The 19,306-nt window shown below is 48.5% G+C and overlaps 1 protein-coding gene across 2 annotated transcripts in view; it reads left to right on the top strand.

Annotated features, from left to right (window-relative positions):
* LOC125467621 (E3 ubiquitin-protein ligase MARCHF4-like) overlaps window positions 1–19,306 on the top strand; it is a 57,528-nt gene that overhangs the window by 35,217 nt on the left and 3,005 nt on the right. Inside the window, exons 3-6 of one of the 2 annotated variants that reach the window (XM_048563736.2) lie at window positions 6,228–6,307; window positions 7,100–7,930; window positions 15,939–16,119; window positions 18,077–18,224. In XM_048563736.2, coding sequence (XP_048419693.1) covers window positions 6,228–6,307; window positions 7,100–7,930; window positions 15,939–16,119; window positions 18,077–18,224 — 1,240 coding nt within the window. The remainder of the gene's footprint in view (window positions 1–6,227; window positions 6,308–7,099; window positions 7,931–15,938; window positions 16,120–18,076; window positions 18,225–19,306) is intronic. The other variant, XM_059640319.1, reaches the window with a different exon arrangement.

Genomic DNA, 19,306 nt, shown 5'->3' with positions numbered 1-19,306 from the left:
TGACTCAACATTCACACAGGCTTTCCTTTGGAAAGTTCAGTCCTATGCTTTGGGTGTCTCAGTCAAGGCCAGTATTTACTGCTTGGAATTAGTAAGAACTGCCAGTGCTGGAGTCAGAGACAACACAGTGTGCACAGCAGGCCAGGCAGCATCAAAGGAGCAGGAAAGCTGATGTTTCAGGCTGGAACCCTTCTTCAGAAATGCAGTTACTGCTCATGTATGGCTGCTCACTAGGTCTCTACAATTCAGAGGCAACAGGTCCCTGGTCACATGGGCATGGTATATTGGGCTAAGGTGCGATGTTTTGCAACTTGTGACTCGATCCGATTCACGATAATTCAGCTGTTTCAACGTCAGCTTTTTATTGTTTAGAATCATTCAGACTATTGCTGAGAGTTTCTCAAATCTGGGTTAAAACTTTTAAAAGACATTCAGCCAAACAATACTTCTTTGCAAGGTACCTAATTGTAGCCTCTGGTTCCTTTGTGCACAGCCTACATCTTACCTGGGTTCTATGTTGTGCATACTTGAGCTCAAAGTCTAACCACAGGCCTCTTCCCACTCCCCTGAGGCCTAACCACTTCACTCATATCCTAAACACCCACCTGCTGCATTCCCAGGCTTTCAAGACTGGAAGTTGAATTCTCAGACTACTTGGAGAAAGCAAGAGGAGACAATAGCCAGTGTATTATTGCTGGATTGTTAATCCAGAGACCCAGATAACATTCTGGGGCCTGGGGTTTGAATCCTGCCACGGCAGATGGTGGAATTTGAATTCAATAAAAATATCTGCAATTAAGAATCTAATGATGACTGTGAACCCATTGATGATTGTTGGAAAACCCATCTGGTTCACTAATGTCCTTTAGGGAAGGAATCTGTCACCCTCACCTGATCTGGCCTACATGTGACTCCAGAATTGTTGACTCCTAACTGCCCTCTGCCCAGCTGGCGACACCTTTATCCCATGAATGAATAAAAGGAAAAAAACAGTTGCAGATGCTGGAGTCAGAGTGACACAACATACAGCGAGGTAGGGGCTCACTGTGAGGTGAAAGAGGAATGTTAAGGGAAGCCAAGTTAAAGGAAAGCTCTTCTAGACTCCTGGTCAAACTACACAGGCACCAGTCACTTTATAGCCTGAAGAAGGGACCTGACCCGAAATGTCTACTTTCTTGTTCCTCTGGTGCTGCCTGGCCTGCTGTATTCCTCCAGCTCCACACTGTGTTGTCACCAGCTATTTACTTGACGTTTTACAGGGTGAGGGAGGAAATGAAGTTGCAAGTTTGTTGTCTCTGAAAGCACTGTTAAATGATTGAACAAAAGCTGAGGGAATTAAACAGGCAGCGACAATGGCATTGCTGCAGCCTAGCCCTTTCTAAAAGGTCGAGTAGCTATTGGATTCGGTAAGAGAACAAACAATGATAAAAGGGTCCAGAAACCAGAAGTAAATTCTCTGGTGATTTGGGATTCAAGTGAATTGAGTTGAGGCATTGATCAGCTCAGGGGCCTGCATCCTTCACACATTCAAACCATAATCACTTCCTTAAAAGTTAAATTTAATATTGTATTGGGGAGGAGTTGGCTTAATGGTATTATCAGTGGGCTATTAACGCAGAGACCCAGGGAATGTTCTGGGGACCCAGGTTCTAAACTCGTCACAGCAGATGGTGAAATTTGAATTCAATAAAAATCCGGAGTTGAAAGTCTACTGTCTGATGTCATGATTCATCTCGTGATGACCGTGAAATCATTGTCAGGGAAAACATTCGGTTCACTAATGTCCTTTAGGGAAGGAAACTGCCATCCTTACCTGGTCTGGCCTACATGTGACTCCAGACCCACAGCAATGTGGTTGAGTCTTAACTGCCCTCTGAGTAATTAGGGATGGGATAAATGCTGGCCTAGCCAGTGACGCCCTCTCCATCCTGTGAGTGAATTTAGAAGAAAAAAACCACTGAGAGAGATGTCATAACCCATTCTCCAACTGCCTTGTCTAAATGAACCTTAGGTGTGGGCCTTAACTGACCCATTTTCAAACTCACTGATGGAACTTTCACTCAGAATCTCTTATGCGCTTGTGTCTCATGCCCCTTGTAGCCATTAGGTGGGCTATAAACCGACTCATTTAATCGCTCCACCATTGGCAGCCATGCTGTCAGCCTCCTGGCCTGAAAGTTTGGAATTCCTCTTCGGCCTACTCCTTTTAAAGTTGCTGCTGAAACCTTAAAACCTTATGCCTCTGGCAAATCAATGAACTAAGGGACAACAGGTTGTGGGTCTTGTCACTTTTTAACCTTCTTGCACACTCAGAGATTGAAATCCCTGCTGCAGATTGCAATGTGTGCTGCTTTCATTTCAAACTCACAGCTTTGTTCCCAGTGGCTCAGTGGTTAACACTGCTGTCTCGCAGCCCGAGGGACCTGGGTTCGAATCCAGCCTTGGGTGACTGTCTGTGAGGAGCTTGCATGTTCTCCCTGTGTCTGTGTGGGTTTCCTCTGGGTGCTCCGGTTTCCTCCCACAGTCCAAAGATGTGCAGGTTAGGTGAATTGGCCATGCTAAATTGCCCGTAGTGTTCAGGGTGAGAAATGCAGGGATAGGATAGGATAGGGGATGGATTTGGGTGGGATGCTCAATGGAGGACTACTGTGGACTTGATGGCCTGCCCCCACCACCCGCCCTCCCCCTGCATCGTAGCAATTAGCCTGCAACACTCACATCTCATTGACCTTGAGTACCCATCATGTGAGGGATAAATAGGTCCTTCCCTTCCCCTCTCATGGGATATTGTGCCTACCCTTTATTATGCTGTAGACCACACAGCTGTAGTGTTAATGTCCTGCAATCCTGCCAACTTCTTTGCCCCTTACCATTCCTGTGACTCTGGTCTTCTCTGGAGTCCTGGCCCTACCCCCAAACTTTGTTTGCCTTGCCAATTGAGGTCAGGTCTTCAGGTGTCAAAATGTGAGATGCACTTCACAAACTCAGTCCATGAGGAGTTGGCCTAATGGTATTATTGTTGGGCAATTAATCCAGAGAACATTCTGGAGTCCCAGGCTCAAAACCTGCCATGGTGGAATCTGAATTCAATAAAAATCTGAATTGAGATAAGGGTATCTGTTGATGACCAGGCAACCATTGCTGGAAAAACCCATCTAGTTTACTAATGGCCTTTAGGGAAGGAAACTGCCAACCTTTCTTGGGTCTGGCCTACACATGACTCCAAACCCTCTCCCTCCTCCTTTAACCACCTCCCTCAGAACCCAGTAGTTTGAGTGAGATTTTCATAGCCCTGCCATCTCTTTGTCTGAATGATGATGGTTCTGGATAATATTCATCCCGTGTTCCTCTGCAGGGTCGAGGGTGCAGGGTTGTGCTTTCACAGGACTGATGTGTCATACTTTCAAAAACTGTCCAAATACAAAAATGTTTCAAAGACCACTTTTAAGAAGACTCCAGAGCAATAGGAAAGTGTCTAAAAGTGTAACTTCATCAAATCGTGAAATTGTTATGGTGCAGGAGGAGGCCATTTGGCCCATTGTGCTGATGTCCTTTAGGCAGGAAAATTGGCCATTCTAACCTGGTCTGACCTACATGCAACTCCAGAGGCTCAGCAAGGTTCCATTCCCTTGTGCCAATCTCCTGCCTTTTCCTCATAATCCCTGCTCACCATTTCTCTCCAAATAACCAACCAATGCCCTTTTGAAAACCTCATTTGAACCTGCCTCACCATGTTTTCAGGAAGTGCATTCTAGACCCTAACTACTTGTTGTGTGCAAAAAGAAAAATTCTCACATTGTCGTTGCCTCTTTAGATTTTCCTTTTATATCCACGGCACCTTATTCTTGTTTGTTTTAAGAGTGCAAAGAGCTTCTTTCTCTTGAGTTACCAGCCCATTTATAATTTTGAAAACTACCAGCCTTCTTCCTGCATAGAACCCCTACGGTGTGGAAGCAGGCCATTTGGCCCATCGAGTTCACGCCAACCTGGTGAAGAGCTTCCCACCCTATCCCTGCCTTGCCCATGGCTTACTCACCAAGCTTGCATATGCCTGGACACTATGGGGCAATTTAGCACGGCCAGTCTACCTAACTTGCACATCTTTGGACTGTGGGAGGAAAGCAGAGCACCCGGAGGAAACCCACGCAGAAATGGGAAGAACATGCAAACTCCACACGGACAGTCACCTATGGGTGGAATCGAACCCAGGCCCTTGGTGCTGTGAGGCAGCAGGGCTAACCACTGAGCCACCATGCCACCCCAAGGAGAACAGTCCCACTTCTTCAACCTATCCTCATCGCCGAAGTTGCTCATTCTTAGAATGTTGCTTGTAACGTTTACCCACCATGAGGGTGCCTGGTCCTTTAAGTCACCTGTTTTTTATTCTTCCATGGGATGTGGGTATCATTTATTGTCTATTCCAAATAGCCCTTGGACCCAGTGTCTTGAAAAAGATAGTTTCTTCCCTGAATGACATTGGTGAACCAGATGGGTTTTTACAACAATCCATGATAGTTTTATGGTCAACATTACTGAGACTAACTTTGGTCGTCCAGATTTTATTTATTAAATTGAAATTCCACCAGCTCCCATGGTGGGATTTCAACCCATGCCTTTTGAACGTTAGCTTGGCATTCTGGGTTGCTGGTCTGGGGATCTTGCCATAATGACACTGGCAACCGACACTAGTGTCACAGCGGCCTGCTTGCACCTTCAGGCTTTGCTTCTTTGTGACTAAACAGAGCACAGTCATTGCCAGGGAAGAACTCTGAAGTAACACTGCAACTTGACAGGAAAGGCCTAGCTTTACTGTGGCCATGTTTCTGGGACAATTCAGCACATTGTCCTTCTGATCCCATGGACACTGTTTGAGAATGTGAACTCCATTCTTTTGATAAACACTGGAATGTGAAAGTTTCTGCCTGTAAAAGTGACCATGAAGATGTGATCAAAACCCATTGGGTACACCAATATCCTAAGGGAAGAAAGACCTTGCCTGGTCTGGCTTCTAGGTGGCTCCCATCCAACATTGTATGGTCTTAAATATCTGTTGAAACAACACTTTCTTTTGTTCTGCTGCATTGCATGATCAACACTTAAGGTCGTCCATCATCAACATCCTGGGGTTACCGAATTTGAAAACTGACCTGGACCAGCCAAGTGACCAAAAGAGCTGGTCAGAGGCTGGGAATTTCACATTGACTGACTCCCAAAAGCCTGTCCAACATCGACGAGGCACAAGTCAGGAGTGTGATGGAATACTCTCCACTTGCGTGGATGAGGACAGCTCCAACAGCACTCAAGAAGCTCTACACACATCCACCACCATCATCATTTGCCCCCTCCACCAACGATGCATGGTCGCGGCACTGTGTACCATTTACAAGATGCGCTGTAGAAGTTTATGAAGACTCATTTGTTAGCAACTTCCAAATCCACAACCACTACCATCTAGATGGATAAGGGCAGCAGATACTGGGAAGCATGGGTGCACCATCACCTGCAAACTTCTGAGGAAGGGTCACTGGACCCGGAACGTTAACTTGGATCGTTTCCTCACAGATGCTGCCAGACCTGCTGAACTTTTCCCGCAACTTCCATTTTTGTACCACCACCTGCAAACTCCCCTCCAAGCCACGAGCCATCCGGTCTTGGAAATATATCATCCTTTCTTTAGCACTGGGTCAGAATCCTGGAACTCCCTCCCTAACAATGTCCTTGTGTCCCGACTACACGGATTGCAGTGGTTCCTGAAGACAGTTCACCACCAACCTCTCCAGGGCAATTAGGGACGGGCGGTGAATGGCGACCAATCTAGCAACACCCTCATCCTATAAGCCCATCCTTTGAAAAGTGGCAGAAGTTCATCTAAAAGCTGTGACCACCTCAGGTCATCGGCAATTAAACCCTTGCTGACTTGGGGGTGGCGGGGGCAGGGGGGATGGTGGTGATGTGAACCTGGCAGTGCCCCTCTGTTCTGTGCTGCCCTGCTGTGTCTGAGGGTCACCGTTGCCACTGGGCAGCACATTGTGCCACGGGGCAAACCCACAGTTCCTTCAGGTTGCGTGTTCTCACCCGGGCACTGGGTGGAGGTATCCTGCCAGCAACAGAAGGGAAGTGTGGGATACTGGGTGAGGGTCTCTCTCGGCTCAGGAATTATGTCTGACAGAGTTGACAATGACTGACTACATTGTTGTAGTAATGTGCCTCGTCTGATGTCATGGCAGGTTGGTAGCCCGACTTCAGGGACTGCTCCTCAAAGTTTCTCCCAGACCTCGGTCAGTCCGTCGGATCAGGACATCTGCAGGTAATACCCTCTAACATGCTCCTTCATTGAATGAACACCATTCATATTCTGGGGTCTCCTACCTCTCTCCCTTTGAGCATCCACCTCATTGCATGACTGTCTGGAGAAGCACTGATGCTATATAGGCTGCATTCATTGCAGCTTTAGTGCCCGAGGTAGTCCGGTGAGGCACAAACTAAACTCCCAGCGTGACATTATTCAATGTGCTCGGATTTACCTCCTTGGAAGTGGAGGAAGTAGGTAAAATAAAAATTCCTTTCTCTTTAATCCAGTAGCCTTTGTTGGAGATTACCCGTGTATGGATTTCTCATCAGTGTTGACAGCAATGCTTCAGTAGTTAAATAACAACATGATCCCAGCTCCATGATTAAAAGGACAGTTTTGCGATTAAAATCACCCATGCTCCTATGCTCTGAACCATTGCATTACAAATGTCGCAATACCTTCTTAAAAGGGGAGTAAATTGGTGCTAATAATTTCCTTTCTGGGTGTGGGTCAATCCCTTTTAAAGTGGGATAGTGTGTTTTATTTAAAATGTGACCGTGTGTTTATTTTGGCACAACAGAGTTCTTACGGTGTGGAAAGGGGCCCTATGGCCCAGTGTGTAACGGTGCATTTCCTCCATCATTCTTGTGTTGTCAAAGATTGAAGAAAGGTTCCTGTGACCGACTTCGGCACAGCCGTCCCGAGTGTAAATACAATCTATCCTGAGTTTTTGTTTTTCTTCTTCATTTCTTCTCCCCCCCCACCTTTTTCCTGTTTGTTCATGCTCCTTGCTTTCCCTGCATGCAGCTCAGATGCTGTTCCCCGTGAGCGTGCGGCACACAGTCCCGTGCAGGCTGAGGTTGTCCTCCCGAGTAGGCCCGATAGCAGCCCTTCCCCGACACATGGGGCTGTCACCGCCACCGTCACTGGGCAAGGCCTGGCCCCGAGACCCAGGAAGCGAAGCTCTGTGGGAGAGGAGTTAGCCCATCTCCTTTGTCCCGGGAAGCACCTGAACCACTCCAAGTCCCTCAATGACATGCACACGAAGGCCCGCGGCCGGTCACACAGCGGCCTGAGCTTCGGTGACAAGACGTGCTCCGATGGAAAGCTGACGCCGTTGCTCGGGATGGAGTCGAAGGCCAAGAAGCCGCAGCGCGGCAAGAAGCAAGAGCATTCTTCCAAGACGCGGAGATACAGCCTGAGCTCTCCGATGCTGCCGTTCGGCTCGGCCTTCGCCGGCAGCCGGGTGGCTGGGGAGGGCCTGTGCGTGGTGGAGGTTGCCATCAGCGAGGGTGAGCCCAGCAGCCGGATGTCGTACCTGTACCGCATCTTCTTGCCGTCGTCGCGCGCGTCCAGCGCGTGCACTCTGAAGACCGTGCCGGAGCCCGGGGGGCGCGGCCCGCGGCTTCCCGCCACCAGGTCGCCTGCCGACTCCTTCTGCTCCGAGGACGTCGGGGACGATGATGTTTTCGAAGACGACGACGACGACGCCGCCGCCCCTTGCTTGGAAGGGAGCGACCGAGGCCAGAGAGCTCCGCTCTGCTCGTTCGAGAGAGACAGTGACATTGAACGTCCTTCCCTGACATCTCTCAAATGGTGCCCCACGTCCCCTCTCTCACCATCCTGGGAAGTGTGCAGGTTGGTGCTTCAAGTAATAGCCCCATCCCACCCTCCCTTAAACATTAAAACCTTCTGTATCTCCCCCCCCCCCCCCCCTGTGTTCCCTTCAGTGATTGCCTAGTTTGTGCTTGGTAGGCACTTAATTTTGCAAGCGTTGATGGATTCCTGCTCTTCGTTCGCGACAGCCGCTGACTGTTGTAGGAGCTGCCATTTTTTTTTCCACTGGGAGGAGCACGATTTATCGAATAACTCTGAAACACGAGCCTGAAGTACAGCCAAAACTGAGAGACCCGGGTCAGCACGGTGGCTCAATGGTTAGCACTGCTGCCTTCACAGGGCCAGAGACCTGGGTTTCATTCCAGCCTTGGGCGATTGTCTGTGTGGGCGTCCTCCCGTAGTCCAAAGGTTAGAGTGGATTGGCCATGCTAAATTGTTTCATAGCATCATAGGATGTGCAGGCTAGGTGGGTTAGCCATGGGAAATGCAGAGCTACAGAGACAGGATGGGTGTCTTGGGTCTGGCTGGGATGCTCTTCAAGGGGTTGGTGTGGATTTGATGGGCTGAATAGCCTGTTTCATCACCGCAAAGATTGTAGAACGCCTCTATATTTAAGTGAACACGCTACAGAAAAATAGTTGCTTGTTTGTTGATGTGCCTTGGTTGTGTTCATATCCCACTTGCTCCAGTGATGTGTCATTACAGCTGTGATATCCCTTGCTTTGGTTCCTGTGACCCAGCAGTAGTATCTTTGCCTGTGGCCCAAGGGGCCTGGATTCGAGTCCCACTTGCTCCAGAGATGTCTCATAGTGTCTGAACAGTTAGAGAATGGATATTCCCTTAGTTTGGCTGTGTGGCAGTGATAGAGATTTAATTGGTGGCTCTGTATATAAAGTTAATTGATCAGTAGCACATGAGTGATCATTCACTGAATTAAGATATTTCTGTTTTTGAAAACAGCTGTCCCTTGATGCAGTTATGGTGAGACTACGTAGAATCAGAGAATTGTAGAGCTGTGCAGCATGGAAACCGACCCTTCAGCCCAACTCGTCCATGTTGACCAGATATCCTAAACTGATCTAGTCCCATTGACCTGCATTTGGCCCAAATCCCTCTAAACCCTTCCTATTCATATACCCATCAAGATGCCTTTTAAATGTTGTCATTGTACCAGCCTCCACCGCTTCCTCTGGCATCTCATTCCATACACGCACCACCCTCTGCATGAAAATGTTATCCCATTAGGTCCCTTTTAAATCTTGCCCCTCTCACCTTAACCCTGTGCCTATACTGACACGAAAACTAAGTCGAGACACAATCAGATCACAAGGTGTGGAGCTGGATGAACACAGGAGGCCAAGCAGCATCAGAGGAGCAGGAAAGCTGACATTTCGGGCCTAGACACTTCTTCAGAAACAGAGGAGGGGAAGGGAGTTCTGAAATAAATAGGGAGAGAGGGGGAGGCTGATAGAAGATGGGTAGAGGAGAAGATAGGTAGAGAGGAGACAGACAGGTCAAAGAGGCGGAGATGGAGCCAGTGAAGGTGAGTGTAGGTGGGGAGGTAGGGAGGGGATAGGTTAGTTTGGGGAGGACAGATAGGTCAAGGGGGCAGGATGAGGAGATGAGGGTGGGGCTTGAGGTGGGGGGAGGGGATAGGTGGGAAGAAGGACAGGTTAGGGAGGCGGGGACAAGCCGGGCTGGTTTTGGGAGGTAGGGGAGGGGAGATTTTGAAGCTTGTGAAATCCACGTTGATACCGTTGGGTTGCAGGGTTTCCAAGCAAAATATGAGTTGCTGTTCATGCATCCTTCGGGTGGCATCGTTGTGTCACTGCAGGATGGACATGTCATCTAAGGAGTGGGAGGGGCAGTTGAAATGGTTCGCAACTGGGAGGTGCAGTTGTTTAGTGTGAACCGAGCGTAGGTGTCCTGCAAAACAGTCCCCAAGCCTCAACTGGGTTTCCCCAATGTAGAGGAGGCCACAACAGGAACAGCGGATGCAGTATATCACATTAGCAGATGTGCGGGTGAACATCTGCTTGATGTGGAAAGGCTTCTTGGGGCCTGGGATGGGGCTGAGTGGGGAGGTGTAGGGGCAGGGGTAGCACTTCCTGCGGTTGCAGGGGAAAGTGCCAGGTGTGATGGTGTTGGAGGAGAGTGTGGAGCGGAGAAGGGAGTCACGGAGAGAGTGGTCCCTCCCGAAAGCAGATAAGGGTGGGGAGGGAAAAATGTCTTTAGTGGTGGGGTCGGATTGTGATAGTGGCAAATGTCGGAGTATGAGGCGTTGGATCTGGAGGTTGGTGGTGTGGTGCATGAGGATGAGGGGGATTCTGTTTTAGTTATTATTGCAGGGAGGGGGTGTGAGGGATGAGTTGCGGGAAATGCGGGAGACACGGTCGAGGGCGTTCTCAACCACTGAGGGCTGGGATGTTGCGATCCTTGAAAAATGAGGATATCTGAGATGTTCAGGAGTGGAATGCCTCATCCTGAGAGCAGATGCGGTGGAGGCAAAGGAATTGGGAATAGGGGATGGTATTTTTGCAGGAAGGTGGGTGGGAGGAGGTGTATTGTAGGTAGCTGTGGGAGTCAGTGGGCTTGAAATGGATGTCGGTTTCCAGGTGTTTGCCAGAGATGGAAACAGAGAGGTCCAGGAAGGAGAGACAGGTATCAGAGATGGTCCAGGTGAACGTTGGCCTGAAATGTCAGTTTTTGTGCTCCTGAGATGCTGCTTGGCCTGCTGTGTTCGTCCAGCTTCACACTTTGTTATCCAGGTGAACTTAAAGTTGGGGTGGAAGGTGTTGGTGAAGTGGATGAACTGTTCGAGCTACTTGGGGGAGCATGAGGCGACACTGATACAGTCATCAATGTAACGGAGGAAGAGGTGGGGTTTAGTTCCTACAGGATGGAAGAGGCCACTTGGCTCATTGAGTCCACACGGGCCCTCTGAAGAGAATCCCACCCCGACCCAACCCCACGCTCACAACCTATCTCCATAGCTCCACACTTACCATGGCTGGGCCACCTAATCTGCACATCCATAGACCATATAGTCTGGAAGCAGGCCTTTTGGCCCATCAAGTCCACACTGACCCTCTGAAGAGCATCCCATCCAGACTCACACCCCTACCCTATCAGAAGAGGGATTGTTCCACGTAACCTACATAGAGGCAGGCACAGCTTATCTGTAGGAAGTGGGAGGAATTGAAAGAGAAGTTTTTGAGGGTGAGGACGAGCTCGGCTAGGCGGATGAGGGTGTTGGTGCAGGGGGACTGGCTGGGCCTGTGGAACAGGAAGAAGCGGAGGGCCTTTAGGCCATCTGCATGGGGGTGCAGGTGTATAGGGACTGGGTGTCCATGGTAGAGATGACGTGTTGTAGGCTGAGGAATTGGAAGTTCTGGAGGAGGTGGAGGGCGTGGGTGGTGTCACAGATGTAGGTAGGGAGTTTCTGGACCAAGGAGGAGAAAATGGATTCGAGATAGGTGGAGATGAGTTTGGTGGAGCAGGAGCAGGCGGAGACGATGGATCGACCAGGGCAGGCAGGTTTGTGGATTTTGGGAAGGAGATAGAAGCGGGCTGTGCCGGTTTGGGGAATGATGAGGTTGGAGGCTGTGGGTGGGACGTCACCTGAGCTGATGAGGTTGTGGATGGTTTGGGGGATGGTTTGGGAGATGGTTTGGTCGTCGGGGCTGCGATCATGATCAAGGGGGCGGTAATTGTGATCCCAGCAAATGGTGTTGCAGATACAAATGACCTGCTCCTGCTGCTATGCTTCTTGTGCATAAGCCATTTAATTGTAAGATGAGGATTTTCTGACCTTTGACTGTTGATTTTTTTTTGACTTAAGATATCTTTCACTGTCTCTGCCTTTCTCCCTCTCTCTCTCTCTGCCTCTCTCTCTCTCCTTGTCTCAGTGTCTCTTTCTCCTTCTCTCTGCCTCTCTTTCTGTTTCTCTCTCTCTCTCTGTTTCTCTCTCTCTCTCTTTCTCCCTCTCTCTCTCTGTCGCTCTCTGCCTCTTTCTCTCTCCCTTTCTTTCTCTGTTTCTCCCTCCCTTCCTCCCTCTCTCTCTCTCTCTCTCTCTCTCTCTCTCTCTCTCTCTCCCCCTCCCTCTCTCTCTCTCTCTCCCTCTCTCTCTCTCTCTCCCTCTCTGTTTCTCTCTTTCTTTGATGTACTGGCTTGTTGGCATTTTATCAGCGCATTGATTTCTGCATCACAGAGTGAGTCTGGAGGCAGAGACTAAGTATTGACGTTGTACCATCGTCATTCACAGTCAGCCAAAACTCAGCCACTTATAGAATCATCTAGTTCCTACAGGGTGGAAGAGGCCATTTGGCTCATTGAGTCCACATGGACCCTCTGAAGAGAACCCCATCCCAACCTAACCCCACACCCACAACCTATCTCCGTAGCTCCACACTTACCATGGCTAGCCCACCTAGTCTGCACATTCATAGACCATATAGTCTGGAAGCAGGACTTCTGGCCCATCGAGTCCACACTGACCCTCTGAAGAGCATCCCACCCAGACTCACACCCCTACCCTATCCCTACAACCCCATATTTCCCATGTCTAACCTACCCAGCCTGCACATCCCTGGTCACCAGGGGGAAATTAAGCCTGGCCAATCCACTTATCCTGTACATCTTTAGGCTCATCTGTCAAGGTTTTTACGTCCATTGCCTTAGACATGTCTAATGGGCAGCCAGTCCACAGTGAGGTGCTTCACGCTGGGGTACAATGTTGAGGTTGGGCACCAGGGAACTAATTTACCAAGGGACAGCATTCCCCACACTGCCAGCGCCTTTGAGGCCTGATCTTTTAGCCTTTGTTTAGTAGAAGCAGCAGTGAGGCAAGGTGCTAGTGACTCCCTAAAGAGAATAACTCTCGGAGGCTAAATGAGGCAGGTAACTGTTTACTGAATTTTCAACATGGCCGCCCTCGGAGCTTAGGGAAGGAAGGAGACCTCACAACATCTTATTCCTTTCTCGTGGCTAGATGTCTGTACTCAATACCTAGCCTTGACACACTCTTCAGTTGTAACCCTGCATTACCATAGATGACTGTACTCGATACCCAATGCACTCTGTAAGTTTTTGTTGACGAGTTGATTCAGATGTTTGTATTCCTTGGGGCTTCTAAATCCGGGGCAGTGGGTCTGGGAGAATCACCAATAAATCCAATAGTGAGTTCAGGAGATACTTCTTCATGCAGAGACTTACTGATAACACGGAACTCAGTATTGCCAAGAGCGGGTGAAGACAACAACTTCAATGTTTAAAGGGGAGGTTGGACGAAACGGTGAAGTAAAAGGGATTTCAGAAAGTTCTCGCAGGTGGGAGGAAACATCTGTAGAGTGTAAGTGCTAGAATGGATCGGTTCAGCCGGACGACGGAATCAAGGGTTATGGGGATAAGGCAGGAACAGGATACTGATTGTGGATGATCAGCCATGATCATAATGAACGGTGGTGCTGGCTCGAAGGGCCGAAAGGCCTACTCCAGCACCTATTGTCTATCGTCTATGACATGTTCCTGTATTCTCAGTTTTAATGAGTAGGGCTGTCCAGTCCTGAGTCAGAGAGAGACAACCCTGGAGTATATGGGGGAGGACGATTGGTGGTGGGGGTGCTGGAGAGGGGCACAGTTTAACTGCTAATATTTTATTTTCTGGATGGAAACATGACTGAGGGCAACAACCAAACAATCACATCTTGCCTACCTCCCTCCAAGCCTTTCTCAGGTTCACCGTTGGTGGAGGTCCCATCAGAAATGGGAAGAAAGACCATGTGACGTCCAGGCTGCAGTTTGATCGCACTGTTCCATTAGTGATGGGCTGAATGGCTTTTTTTTTGTTCTGTGCAGTAGGGCTTGATGATGCCAAGCTTTCACTTCTCCCAGATTAATCACTCAATTACTTGGTGCATTTTCCATGGTAACACATCAAACAATCAGACTCCACTTGTCAGCCAATAAGCAGTATCCTCTCATGTACTACAAACATTTTGTGTTCTGCTTAAATTAGAAATTACCATTAGGAAATTGGAGAGTCACGAGCAGCCATTTGAATATTGTTATTGCAGGCACATTCTGATCTCTGTTTGTTTTTGATTTTTCATTGCCTCTAGGGTCCAGTGAAAGCTGGTGACAAGCTCAAGTTTTCTTTTAAACGTAATGAAGTGTTTGTTGGTTCCCTGAAGTGGAAGTGCTGATGTTGCCCTGGGCTGGATAAAGTCAGAAGTCGCATGACACCGGGTTATAGTCCAGCAGGTTTATGTGAAAACACAAGCTTTGGGAGCAGCGCTGACCTGTAACCGGTGTTGGCCAATAACATGGTGTCGTGTGATTTCTGACTTTGTTATTTCCTTAGCATTGGATGTTCCTCACTGGGATGGGGTGCAGTGTGCCAGGTCAGCCTTACCCTGTATTGGGATGGAAAATTATCCAAATCAGAGCTCAGTTTTCAAATACTCTCTGAAGCAGAGGCGCAGACATAACTGAGGATCTTGAAGGAAGTCTTTAATGGAACTAAGTGACCAAAGATGGTTAAGCTCTCGCATGCCTAAAGTGATCCAAGAGTCAGTGATGATGATGGTTGTTAGAAAATCCCATCAGGTTCACTAATGACCTTTAGTGAGAGAAATCTGACGTCCTCACTTGGTCTGGCCTACATGTGACTCCAGACCCACAGCAATCTGGTTGACTCTTAATTGAATTGGCTGAGCCAATCTCTGTGTTCTAGGGTATGCAGGATGGGCTGCAAATACGGGTCTCACCTGAATAGACTTTCAAAAAGAAAAGATGGAGGAAATGAGAGTGAGGGGAAAGATTTTGAAGGGAGCGGCATTTCATGGGATACTGCTCTTCTTGGTTTTTCATGTTTTTTGCAAATGACCGTCATCCTGGAGGCCTGATTTGGAGTTTATAATCTAGACTAGAATGGGCCAATGGGCCAGCGGGCCTCAGGATAAAGCTGTCCTGGTATTTTCCAAGGACTTTGGCATAGACTGGAGGAGGCAGTCAGTGACTGGCATCAGGTGGGAATTCTTTTAACCCGTATTTCTTTGTTGACTTGAACGAAGTACAGAAGGCCCAACAAACTGGAGGAAGTCATGACATTTTGTAAGCCTGTGGTTGTCAAATAGTGACTGTGAACTTTGAACTGCTTGGCCTGCACTTTGGGTGAGCCCATTTGGCTTGCCCCAAGGGAAGCTCTCCTTTACCCCATTTCCGTAAAACTCCTGCCGCCTCCTCTTTGAATCTCAAACCCTGTCCCCCGGCCGCACCCACTCCGTGTTCCTCATTTAGTTGAGTTCATGACAAAAGCAACAGCTCAGCTCTCATGCGGGTGCCTTTATGAATCTTGTTCGAAAACTACTTTGTGGGACATTGGTGAATCAGGACAATTCACAAGAATACCAATTCAAGAGAAAAGTCGATATTTAGCCTGTACAAGAGAATGATTTCTGAAGAAGGGTCTAGACCTGAAATGTCAGCCTTCGTGCCCCTCTGATGCTGCTTGGCCTGCTGTGTTCATCCAGCTCCACGCCGTGTTATCTCAGGAAAATGTTAATAGATTGGCAAGTGGGCCCCAATTGGCAGAGGCATTGCAATGGACAACTCACCAAGTAATGATTAGTCAATTAATTGGTGGAATCTCCATGGCAAAATCTCAACCAATCAGACTCAAATTGCCAACCTATATGCGCTATCCTCTCATGTGGTATGAATATTTGAATCTCACATTCTTGTGAAGTGTCCTGATGAAAGCTGTGACAAAATGTCTTTTCCTCAGCAGTGCTCAAGTTCTGTCCCCATAAAGTGTTTATTTATTTATTAATTCTTGTGGCTGCTATAGTTAATAGTTTGTGCTGATGCCTTGGCAGTGGTAGCGAAGCTTTGATTAGGGGAAGGCAATGCATATCGTCCCTGTTAGCTGTGATAGGTTACTGCTTTGGTTAAATAGAGGTTCTGATTTTGGGTGTGTGTGAGTGAAATTGCTCTGGGTTGTGATTAATTGGCCCTACCTTTTATTCAGGATCTGTCACTGCGAAGGAGATGATGAAGGACCCCTCATCATGCCGTGTCACTGCACTGGGAGCCTCCGCTATGTGCACCAGGCCTGTCTACAGCAGTGGATCAAGAGCTCCGATACTCGCTGCTGCGAGCTCTGCAAATATGAGTTCATCATGGAAACCAAATTAAAACCGCTGAGGAAAGTATGTACGAAGCAATAGGAATAAAGGATTCTGCTGGGATTTTTGGGGATGTGGAGTGAGGGAATGGCAGAGTGGGATCCCCTACATTTGACATCAATGCCTACAGAAGTGGAGAAGGTCATTGAGGAGAAATTGGCCTTTCTCGAGGAAAGAAGCTAACATTCTCCTCCCACCACAATTAAAGCATGCATTCCTGCCTGGAGGAACACGGCAGGCCCGGCAGCACCAGAGGAGCAGGAGAGTTGACGTTTCGGGTCGGGACCCTTCTTCGGAAATGGTTGGGGGGGGAAAGGAGCTCAGAAATAAATAGAGAGAGGAGGGTTGGGGCTGGGGAAGGTCGGTGGGATGGTGATAGGTGAGTGCGAGTAGGGCGTGATGGGGATTGGACAGTGAGGTGGGAGGAACGGATAGGTGGGAGAGAAGATGGACAGCCTGTGGCAGGTCAAGGAGGTGGGGTTGAGAGAGAGGGTTGATCATGGGATGAGGCCGAGGGTGGGGCAATTTTAAAAATGGTGAATTCCAGTGAATACAGATGCTACCACACATGCTGAGCTTTCCAGCAATTTCTGTTTTTTTTCTCTGAAACACGCAGACATTACACTGAGCAAATCAGGAGTAACACTGGAAGGAATTCAAGGGTGTGGCATCACCTTGCCACCTCCTTTTTGTTTTACTTTAACGCCGTCTGGAACAGGCATCAGAAGCCCTTGCCCACATCTCCTGGCACCAAGACAAACCAGCCAGTGGCCCAAGGGAACTATGTCATTTCTGCTGTGCCTGGCCTTGGCAATACCTCGTGGGGATTGTTTAGGAGGAGAGGGCCATATGATTGTGCCCAGTGCCCACACCGATATTTATTCCTTGAACCAGCCCCTCAAAAGCACTAGGTGGCCCGAAAACGGCAGGATTTTGCTGTGGGCTCATTATCCTGAGCCCTCCTGTATTGTAGTTCTGAAGCATACTTCACTGGGGCATGCAGTCCTTCAGGATGTCTGAGGCTGTGGAAGGTGCTTCAGAGATGCAAAGTCTCATTTTTATTCTTAAATTATTTTTTTCCTTGTTCTGCTGTGCAGTTCTTTTTGTGCCTGTGTGTGCTTCTACGTCTGTGTGTCCGTGTGTGTGCCTGTGCGTGCCTGTGTGTGTGCGCGCCTGTATATGTGTGTGTGTGTATCTGTGTGTATGTGTATGTCAGTGTCTATGTGTGTGTCTGTAAGTGTGTGTGTGTATATCAGTGCTTGTGTTTGTGTCTGTGAGAGTATGTGAGTACATGTGTGTAGGAGGAAAGCCTGTTCGCAGAGCCGGGAAAATTGTCCTGGTTACAGATGCAGGGAAACAACACACTGTGTGCCCAATGGTGCCCCCCACTCTGTGCCATTCAGATCCAGCACTGAGTTGGTCAAAGATTGAATATGCATTTGCTTGTCTGCCTATCACAAGGAGAGAACCCATATATATGTAGCATTTTTGACCCGTCCAAAACTATTCCATAAGTTTTCTAATGTACATGAAGTGGACAAGCATATCAACCAATCTGTGCAGAGCGAGATCTGCACACAGATAGAGCTGGCAAAGTTCATTGAGTGATACGTACCTGTGAAGACATCTGGGATTCAAATTAGCTCTGAGCTCATCAGGGGTATCTTAATATAGCCTTTGGCATAGCACTGGTGTATTGGTCAAGATTGTGTTCATGCCTTGGTCTGGCACAGACCATCTTCAGGCTTGGCCGAGAGACCTGCCAGCTGAGCCAAGCTGCCCATCAATGATTGAGTGTTTGACGTTCCTCTGAATCTAGAAACGAAGGTTGGATGGAGTTGGCACTTTGTTATAATGTGGAAGGCAGGAGAATGGTGTTGAGAAACCTATCAGTCTTGATCGAATGCAGACTCAATGGGCTGAATGTCTTATGGTCTGATGGCCTCTTCTCAGTCTAACAGTTATCATCTTCCTTACACAGTGGGAGAGGTTGCAGATGACTTCCAGTGAGAGGAGAAAGATACTGTGTTCTGTCACATTCCATATCATCGCAATTACCTGTGTGGTGTGGTCACTATATGTCCTCATTGATAGGACAGCAGAGGAGATTAAACAAGGCCAGACAAGCGGTAGGTGCATTCCCCTCCTCTTCCTCGCCAAATAACTGATAATTTCTTTGTGCCGTCCAGAATGTCTGTGCTCCTATCCGTGAATATAAAGGTAAATCTCTCTGAACAGTCTGTTTAATCACTGAGCGTGGGATCCAGGTTAGAAATGCACTTGTTGCCCCAGGGATGAAGTCTGTGGATATTTCTAGTTTCTGCACTTCCTCGTAATCTGTACCTCAACCAAATCCTCACCTACTCCCTCAGCAACCTACCAACACCCTGCCCGTTCGGGGTCTGAGACAGCTGAGGCTCAGCTGAATCATGTGCTCAAAAGTAGAGATGGAGACCACAATCCTCCTCATGGATCCTTACGGAGAACCCCCATTAGTATAGCCCTTTTTGACCAGTGTTTTTGTTTGGGGGCTCCTGTCAGGGTCACCAGTGGAAATCTCAGCCATTTCCTGAAACCTGTAGCTTGGCTGCACTGGGCAGATGAGGGCGCATGACCCTATTAGATATCGGTGTCACTTCATACGACCTCCTCAGCTGATAAGTTAAAATTGGGAACTGCCAGTTCCTGGTGCCCCTTACCATAAGAGATCTTTGGTTATTTCGTACCATTGAGTACAGGCCTGTCACTGTATAACACTGGGGCACAGTGATGGTGGGGACAGGTCTATCAATGTCTAACACTGGGGTACGAGTTGAATACAGTGTGGAGCTGAAGGAACACAGCAGGTCAGGCAGCATCAGAGCAGCAGGAGAATCAATATTTTGGGCCTAGACTCTCCTGCTTCTCTGATGCTGTTTGAGCTGCTGTGTTCCTCCAGCTTCACACTGTATCGACTCTGACTCTGAGTCCTTATTTACACTGGGATACAATACAGATGGGGTACTGGGACGGATCTATCACTATAATACAGGGGGGTACAGTACCCGTGGGGACAGATCTGTCACTGTATAACACTGGGGCACAGTACCCGTGGGGACAGGTCTGTCACTGTATAACACTGGGGTACAGTACTGGTGGGGACAGGTCTGTCACTGTATAACACTGGGGTACAGTACCGGTGGGGACAGGTCTGTCGCTGTATAACACTGGG

This window comes from Stegostoma tigrinum, chromosome 37 (genome assembly GCF_030684315.1).
Source record: "Stegostoma tigrinum isolate sSteTig4 chromosome 37, sSteTig4.hap1, whole genome shotgun sequence".
Classification (NCBI taxonomy): Eukaryota; Metazoa; Chordata; class Chondrichthyes; order Orectolobiformes; family Stegostomatidae; genus Stegostoma; species Stegostoma tigrinum.
Note: the sequence above shows the minus strand (reverse complement) of the source record. Positions and strands in the feature narration are given on the sequence as shown.